Here is an 8,896-nt window from a genome sequence, read left to right as displayed (position 1 = left end):
TTTATAACCTCGACAAATAATATTTTTATTAGTATTTTTATAAAGGGGTCTTAGAAAATTTTTAACTTTTGAAGGGGCTTGTATTTTCATAACATGCTTGGCAAATGATTCTTTTTATACCAATAACTTGTTGAGGGTAATGATAAATTTATTGAAGTATAATGTATTAATTTCGAGTTTTCTTTTTAAAATTGATATTATAAGTCATGGGGCCAATGGACCAGATTTCTGGCTCGTAGCTGGCCGCCGCTGACCCACCCAACTAGACGTGTGATAACAAAACATTGCGTAATCTATGCCCCAACTCGATTTTCGGACAAGTTTATTTATACCATTCATTGCTGCTAATTCCAAGAACTCACATCCAAACTCCAATTCAGAGGCCACTGTATCTAAGAACAAAGGTATGTATGATAGATTCTGCAGTTTACTATTCAGGGTTGGTGTGTATGCAGTATAATGAATATGCGAGCTGTGCAGTATCATGTCTATGGAATATCCTTCCTTTGTTCCTTGCTTAACTGATGATGAGCTTGAATTCATATATAGCGAACTGAAGAGAAGAAGATAGTATAGATGGAGTTCGGCAGAGGCTTGGTGTCCTTGATGACAGTGGGAATATGGTGGTGGTGGTTGATGAGAGAAGCTGTTTCAGACCCACAAACCAACCTGCTAATCCAGGGATGCAGTACATACAGCCCCCCCAACCTTTCCGACTTCTACAGTAACCTCAACGACACCTTGTCTGACCTCAAAACGCAGTTAAGCGGCAACAAGCGCTTCGCCACCGCACAGAGAACAAGGAGTACGGGCACTGTCTACGGCCTGGCGCAGTGCAGATATTACATGTCCACTGAGGACTGTGTGGCTTGTTTCAACACTGCTCAGTCACACATACGCAATTGCTCTTCTGCCAATGGCGCTCGCGTTATCTACGATGGCTGCTTCCTCAGGTAATTGTCTTTTTATTTATTTCTTGCAAGACGGCTGTCAAAAATGAGTATTTCCTAACATGCTTTTAGAATAACACTGCTAATTAAACTAGAAAAGTTAATTTATTTTTTATTAAAATTAAAAATACTTATAAAAATTTTTAATATATATAAAGAAAATAAAAATCAATACTATTTTTTTTCACCTTTAATATATATATATATATATATATATATATATATATATATATATATATATATATATATATATATATTTTAACATTTTATTAAATATATAATATTTAAATGTGAAGATATTTATTAAAATTTATATAACCTATTACTTTATAATTTTAAAACTATTACTGAATGGTCCAACTCTAGGGATGGCGAACAAATCGGGAATCCGGGAAGGGATGTTATTCCCCTCTCCAAATATATTATTATTTATAAAATTTTAAAAATAATATACTATTCATAATTTAATATTTTTAAAAATAAAAACAAATAGTTATATTAGATATTTTTTTATATATAATTTTTTTTAAAAAATAAAATAATAGCCATTCTCCATGAAGGATGAGGAATTTTATTATTTCCAGCCATATATATATAAAATAATAATTTCAATATCTATTTATTACATTTTTTTTTTTGAGCTTTTTTCAATATTTATATGAGATTTAATCCATCCCATTAATATTTTTTACCTAAATTTCCTTATGATATTTTTTATATTTCAGTAAAATTCAACTATCAATATTTTCATAATTTTTTATATTTTAATAATTGGTTGTACTTTATCTCAATTTTCTCTTTATTATTATTATTAGAAATTATTTTTTTTTTATGTTTTCTACTTTACAAACTCATCCATTTTGCTAAATACACCCATCTTTTTAATTTGTTTTTCTTTTAAAAAAAAAAAAAGCCTTTGAAAATTGTCTATCTTTTAAATAAACTTTAGAATTATATTTTTTTTTATTAAAAATGAATAATAAAATTGAAAACGGTCTAACCATGATATTTTAAAACCTTACACAAATTTGCATTTACTTTAGAACAAATATTTTTTTTATATAAGTAAAAGCATAGAAATTCTATGTATAAATAAAAAGGCCACCCAAAAGCCAACTTAAAGCATATAGGAAGTATACAATAAGTACCTAAAAACAAGAATAAAAAAGAAGATGATATACAAAAAATCCCATCGATCCTCGTTTGAAACACAACCAATCAAAAAATATATATTAACGGTAAAGACCTTTCATCTATAAACAACTTTAGTCCAAGACTAAAAATTACAAACAAAATTTTTTTTCATCATTTTAATCTAAAGCTCCTCATTTTCAAAAACAATTTTATTTCTTTTCCTTCAAACCGTCCAAAAGAGACATAAGGGAATCGCCCTCTAAACCTTCTTCACTTCTTACCCACAAAAGAACCATGTCAACTAATATCACACCAAAGAGAGTAAATAACAACTCACAAAACCCTAACCTTAGTGCAATGGATTAGAATATGATAAATAGACTCTTCTACAGTACAACAAAGGAAACATCTATTCAGAAGTGACCATTCCCTCTTCTTTAGTTGGTCCAAAGTTAAAGTCTTATCCCACGAAGCTTCTCAAACAAAAAAATCCTACCTTAGAAGAAATGCAAGGGCTCCAAATGATGCTTCTCGAAAACGAGAGTGCATTGCTACCCTCCAAAGCACTATAAAGGATTTAATAGAAAAATTCTCATCCTTAACCTCTTTCCATTGCACTCTATCCTCCATATCGGTAAGCACCCTCTTTCCTTGTAAAGAAAAGAAGAATCTCTCCACCATCTCCACCTCTCAATTGTTAAACAGTCTAGAAAACTGAGTATTCCAACCCTCCTCCTCTCCCAAAGAATCCCAAACTTTCACCACCCAAGCCTCTTTTGAAGTTGCCAACACATCCAAAGAATGAAAAGAAATATTGCTCAAAGTATTGTCTCCACACCTCCTATCCTCCAAAAATCTCACCCTTCTACCCTCCCCCACTAAGGAAACGGTTTTTCTATTTAAAAAAGACCATTCCTTCCTAAGAGAAGGAATATTAAGTTAGCATAAATAAATATAGAATAAATAGATAATAATTGTTTCAATAAGGAATGTAATGATAAATTTTGTAGATGATAAAAGATAAAAACTATGTTTTTTGGTTAAAAGATGATAATAATTTACTAAAATGTTTAAATATAAATATTTTAATAAATCTATAAATTGTATTTAATTTTAAATATTAATATTTTGATAAATGAGTGATTATAATAATATTTTATTTAAAATAATTATGCAAACATAAAATTCATTTTTTTTAAGCAAATAAACCAGCTTTCTCTATTATATGTATAAATTATAAAATATACTCCTTAATTACTATCATGATATTAATGTAGGCCAGAGAAGTAATAATTGGCATGATTTGTTTAATTAATAAATAAATATATTATAATTATTTTATTTTAAATTTTATTTAATTAATTAATAAAATTATAAAAATCATCATCATAATTTTCTTAACAAGTCTTTTTTTTATATCATTTATATGATAATTAAATATAATAAATATAAATATTAAAAAATCATATATGCATGATCATTTATTTTACATTATTAATTAGATTTGAATTAAATAAATTATACTTTTAATATTAAATGTATCATCATTTATCTCATTAATCATATTTTAAAAAATTAATAGTTTAAATTTTTTATATTTATCCTTTTAATTTTATTTAATTTTGAATGTTTTTATTTTAAAATATAAAAATATAGATTTATTAAAAAAAATACTAAAATATAAAAAAATAATGAAGTTCTAATATTTTAAAAATTAAAATTAATTTGATAAGATAAATAATAAATTATTAAGACCAATATATCCCTGTTTATTGATATTTTTTCTCCTTGACCATACATATGTCAATTACACTTACAAAATAATTTTAACATGTATATTTTTACTTATTTCATCATTTTTTGGACTTTTTTTAAATATTTCCACGAATTTTGAATAATTTTGGTTTCACCAATATTTTTGTCAAAATATCCACCGATATCTCCGATATATTCATAAAATTTAAGTACCGGTATATCTGTATTTACTGATATTTCAAATCAAAGTCACAAACTTTTGTTCAATAATGGCAGTGGTACATGTGTTAACATCATATGGTACATTATGAAATAAGGGTTAGTACATGTATAAACAAACACTAGAAACACACTTACATGTGTTTATTTATACTCAACTTTCAAAGTGCTTTGTTTCCTAAACTTTCATAAATTTTCTAACAAGGCAAACAAACTATGAATCAAACAAGGCTTATAATATTGGATTCTTTAATTAGTCTTAATCTTAAAAATTAATCTAGAATACCAAAAAGAAAAAAAAAAGTGAAATATACTATTGAAAACAATTAAAATACCTTCTTAGAAAGCACGGTTTTTATAAAATAAAATAAAATTATCAAACTTATTTTCTTAAAAGAGTTTTTTTTTTTTTTTTTTTTGTAACAAAAATTATTTTTAAAAACAGCTACCAAGTATACTCATAAATTTCCCATATTCATACTTCTGCAGAGAAAGATTTAACTTTTGCACCATGTTCATGCAGTTTTTTGTAGGGTAAATGTAATGGTAAATACTTATTGAGACTCGGATGTTCTTGCGCAAAGCAGAACAAATCCACTAACTAACTCGGATGTTCTTGCGCATAGCAGAAAAACATGCCTGATTGTCATCTTTTTTTTTTTTCTTTCTTTTTTTTTTGTGAAAAAAAGTAACAAAAATCGAAGAACACAATATCAGGGATGTAAAGTAATATTTTGAGATGAATATGGACTCAAGCCCGTGGGTTGTCTGATGTCCATGGCTTGTTGGAACCAGATATGGCCTTCTATAATACAAGTTTCTTAGGGCTTGCTTCTTTTCTTTAGATATGAGAGCAGCAGCTTCTACGACGAAACTACTGGCTCTGGCGATACTGCAATTTGTGGCAACCAGACTGCAGCACAGGCGACTGCTTTCCAAGAAGCAGTAAACGGACTATTAGCAGATCTTGAAACTGCAACACCCAGAACTAATGATTCCTATGCAGCATATAAAAAGGAAGTGGTCGGAGGTGGTGGTGCAACCGTGTATGGGGTGGCTCAATGTGTTGAAAGGGCGAGTTCAAGTGCTTGCAAAGAGTGCTTGAAAGTCGCAGATGGAAACATAAAGAGCTGTCTTCCCAGTACAGACGGTAGGGCTGTTGATGCAGGATGTTTCCTGAGGTACTCCAACACGCCTTTCTTTGCTGATAACCAGACCACGGATATCTTGCCCTTCCTAGAAAAAGGTGAGGTCTTATTCTTATTCCTTCCAATTTGGGATACTACTATATATAAGCCTAATACTCGAACTTGAAGATCCATTCCACCACATCAATTATCTTAAGCAGTATCAGATTAGTATGTAAACAATGATGTTGGATTCTTTGCAGGAGGTTCAACCAAGAAGAAAGCCATTATAGGAGGAGTGGTTGGAGGTGTATGCCTATTCTTGCTCCTCATTATGTTGTTTGTATGGCATCAGCACTCAAGAAGGGCAAAGGCAGCTCCTAGAGGTAAATTAAAGCAAGTTGCACCATCATGGTTTGGAAAACAGTTTTAACCCTTCTGAGAATCATAGTTGTTTTCCATTATTTTAGTACTATTTTTCTGTTAACCTTTTACCTTATTGCTTACCTTCATAACAGGTGATATGTTAGGGGTACCCGAGTTGCAAGGCCCAGTAAATTACAGCCACAGAGACTTGAAATCTGCAACAAAAAATTTTAGAGCTGAATATAAACTTGGAAAGGGAGGCTTTGGTGATGTCTATAAGGTAAAATTCCAGATATATATGTAGTCCAGTCGAATGTTTATTGCTTTGGGCAAGTGCTGGTAGGTTATATTAAGTCCATCTTTGAACAGGGTTATTTGAAAAATGGGACAACGGTTGCAGTTAAGAAGCTAATTATAGGCCAACCCAATAGGGCAAAGGCAGATTTTGAGAGTGAAGTCAAGATCATAAGTAATGTTCATCATCGCAATCTCCTCCGTCTTCTTGGATGTTGTAAAAAAGGATCAGAACTACTTCTTGTCTATGAATACATGGTCAATAGCAGCCTTGATAAATTCTTATTTGGTAAGTTAATCTCATCCTTCTAACCATACGGACCGAAAACAGCCACCACATGGCTCAGTTATAGAGTTAAACAAGGCTAAGTGTTTAATTAGTTGGATAGTTTTAATCAGGCTAGGCTGCTCAGTTGCTATAATCAAGCTAACTAAACTGTTGAATTTTGTATATATTAATCTATTTGGAGTTGTTATACAGGCGAAAGGCGAGGAGCTCTCAACTGGAGACAACGGTTTGATATAATAGTTGGGACAGCAAGGGGTCTTGCCTATTTACATGAGGAATTCCATGTCTGTATTATACACCGTGATATAAAATCCAGCAATATTCTTCTTGACAATGATTTCCAGCCCAGAATTGCAGATTTTGGGTTGGCAAGGCTTCTACCAGAGGACCAGACTCATCTCAGCACAAAAGTCGCTGGAACATTGTAAGCCCGTATAAGAAATCACTGATCAAGATCTGTCTGTGTCCATTATTATGAACACCATGCATATTACGTAAATTTGCATGCATTATCTCTATTTGCTTACGTTCTATCTCCATTTTCTTGGATTGACTATTCCTAATTATGACTAAAAGGCTAGTGGTTTGTGCTCCATTTGCTTAAGTTCTATCTTGGGCTGTTGTGATGACTAGTAATTATCATGCTTCAGGGGTTATACTGCACCTGAATATGCAATCCTTGGACAGTTATCTGAAAAGGTTGATACCTATAGCTATGGTGTTGTCGTCCTTGAAATCATAAGTGGCCGCAAGTGCAATGAAATGAAGGCTGAAGATGTCACCGAATACTTGCTTGAACGGGTAATCCACCATAATCACAATACTCTTTACATCTCATTCACAAGGAAATCTACTGAAGGCTTTGTCCCATGTTCATTATAGCTCTAAAGTAATTGTCCTGCATTTATATATGTTTTTCAATCTTAATCAAATCTTGTCATTGCAATTGAGTTCTTACATATGTAGTTTTTTCCTTACGTTTCTCCTTGAATTTTGATATATATCATTGTGTAAATAGGCATGGACACTTTACGAGAATGACAAGCATTTAGAGTTGGTGGACGAGAGCTTAGACCCTGAGGAATATAAAGCCGAAGAAGTGAAGAAGATCATAGAGATTGCTTTGATGTGCACTCAGTCATCAGTTTCTATGAGGCCCACAATGTCTGAAGTAGTTTTCTTGCTACGCAGCAAGACCAGCTCACTTGAGCATGGACCCCCAACTAGGCCTGCTTTCATTGATTCCGACTATAGAGCTCAAGGAGACTCTTCCACCGCTACTGGGTCCTCTGCTTCCAATGCCACTACTTCTATTTCTCACTTCTCAGGTCGATGACATGCTTTGGCAAAAACACCAAGTGTGATGTCTGGTCATTAATCTTGAAAGTCATCTCTGTGTCAATGGAGCCATTAGGTTTGCCCAAATAATGCACCACACCACACTAACATGTATTCTTGTGATTGTGATTAAAAACTTTTTTCTTGTATCAACCACATCATGTATCTAATTAATTCATTTTAGATCATCGTTCAATAGCTCCTATAATGCTACCATCCAATTTCACAAAATCTAACCTTGAGATTAATTTAGTAAATCCGCCAAGTTTGCAGTACTATATTAACCATTCAAGACAATTTGAACATAATACTATTCTATAATTTCACACTAACCAATTCAATCAGATTACTTCTTCAATTCAAGCTCCAATTTTCTAAATCACTGCAGACCTTGATTTTAGATCCTTCCTCTTCCAAAAAAGGAAAAAAAAATGATTTTAGTCATAAAATCAACTGCACAAGACATGTTGGCAAGCAATTAAGAAAAAGAAAATGAAGGAAAAATGAAAATAAAGAGAATTTTATTACAAGGTTAGCTAAGTTCCAAAAGTTCTATCCTAACATTTACAGATACTATATATAAGCCAAGGTCATGGACACTTGACACCATTTTAGTCTTCCCCTACTTCCAGCCCCACATTAGGAGTGTTCTTTAATTCGAAACATACGTATTGGTGCCAAAATTTTAGAACTCTCACGTAGGTAAGTGATCCTCACATTGTGGTGCAAGATCTCGACTCCAATGTAGCAAAAATGGCTCTTAATTCCTAGAGCTCTGCACATAGGCATTCCAAGGTGAGAGAATATATGCTGCAAAGAAAAACCTCGAAATGCTCTTTAAAACAGCCCCCTCTGGTTCTCGATGACATGAGTTGTGCAAAAATGCCCCTGAAATAACACTTTTAACTCCTCATTCATCAACCAGCTCGTGGCCATTTAAAACCATTAATTCTATGAACCAAAATCATATTTGTGGTCCTCTATGCATTCACCTTCGATCCCAGTTAAGTTAATACCAAAACGTGCATATTTTGGTCTTACTCAAACACCCATTCTACCAATCAAAGGTGCGTTAGAGCATGCATCTTCAACTCTGTGTCCAAGCTCCATAGACATAGTAATGCTTCCAAGATTAGTCCCCCTCATACATGATCCATAAGCATATCTTCCTTGGCCCATTAAGAAAAGAAATGGAATCTCTTCTCTTGGTAGTGCACCATCCTTCTTATCAGGAACTGTCCACCATTAGCATTCAGCTGATCATAAACTCGTAGCTAATCTTCCATATATACTCAATCATCCACCATCAACAACCTTCCCATGGCATACAAGCTTCGCTTCTCCCTCCATAGGTTGCTCTTCTGTCTTTCCTTCATAATTTTTGTTGGAAAGTATCTCAAATTTCTTGTGAGTATAGATCTTTT

General features: G+C 32.4%; 1 protein-coding gene across 1 annotated transcript; it reads left to right on the top strand.

The window, feature by feature from the left end:
- The first annotated feature begins 369 nt into the window (after nucleotides 1-369).
- On the top strand, nucleotides 370-7,668 carry LOC117912483 (cold-responsive protein kinase 1-like). The gene is made up of 9 exons (XM_034827075.1): nucleotides 370-404; nucleotides 550-953; nucleotides 4,904-5,304; nucleotides 5,449-5,571; nucleotides 5,704-5,831; nucleotides 5,921-6,134; nucleotides 6,327-6,558; nucleotides 6,785-6,935; nucleotides 7,153-7,668. Exons 2-9 carry the CDS (start codon nucleotides 577-579, stop codon nucleotides 7,468-7,470), a joined length of 1,944 nt encoding a protein of 647 aa, XP_034682966.1. The 5' UTR covers nucleotides 370-404; nucleotides 550-576; the 3' UTR covers nucleotides 7,471-7,668.
- The last annotated feature ends 1,228 nt before the right edge of the window (nucleotides 7,669-8,896 follow it).

Source organism: Vitis riparia, chromosome 4, assembly GCF_004353265.1.
Source record: "Vitis riparia cultivar Riparia Gloire de Montpellier isolate 1030 chromosome 4, EGFV_Vit.rip_1.0, whole genome shotgun sequence".
Lineage (NCBI taxonomy): Eukaryota > Viridiplantae > Streptophyta > Magnoliopsida > Vitales > Vitaceae > Vitis > Vitis riparia.
This window is presented reverse-complemented; position numbering and strand designations above follow the sequence as displayed.

Bases quoted from the DNA above. Each gene is read 5' to 3' on its own strand.
- LOC117912483 (XM_034827075.1), top strand. From the start codon at position 577: ATGGAGTTCGGCAGAGGCTTGGTGTCCTTGATGACAGTGGGAATATGG. The intron at 5,572-5,703 runs GTAAATTAAAGC...CCTTCATAACAG, and splicing joins GGCAAAGGCAGCTCCTAGAG to GTGATATGTTAGGGGTACCC. The intron at 6,559-6,784 runs GTAAGCCCGTAT...ATCATGCTTCAG, and splicing joins ACAAAAGTCGCTGGAACATT to GGGTTATACTGCACCTGAAT.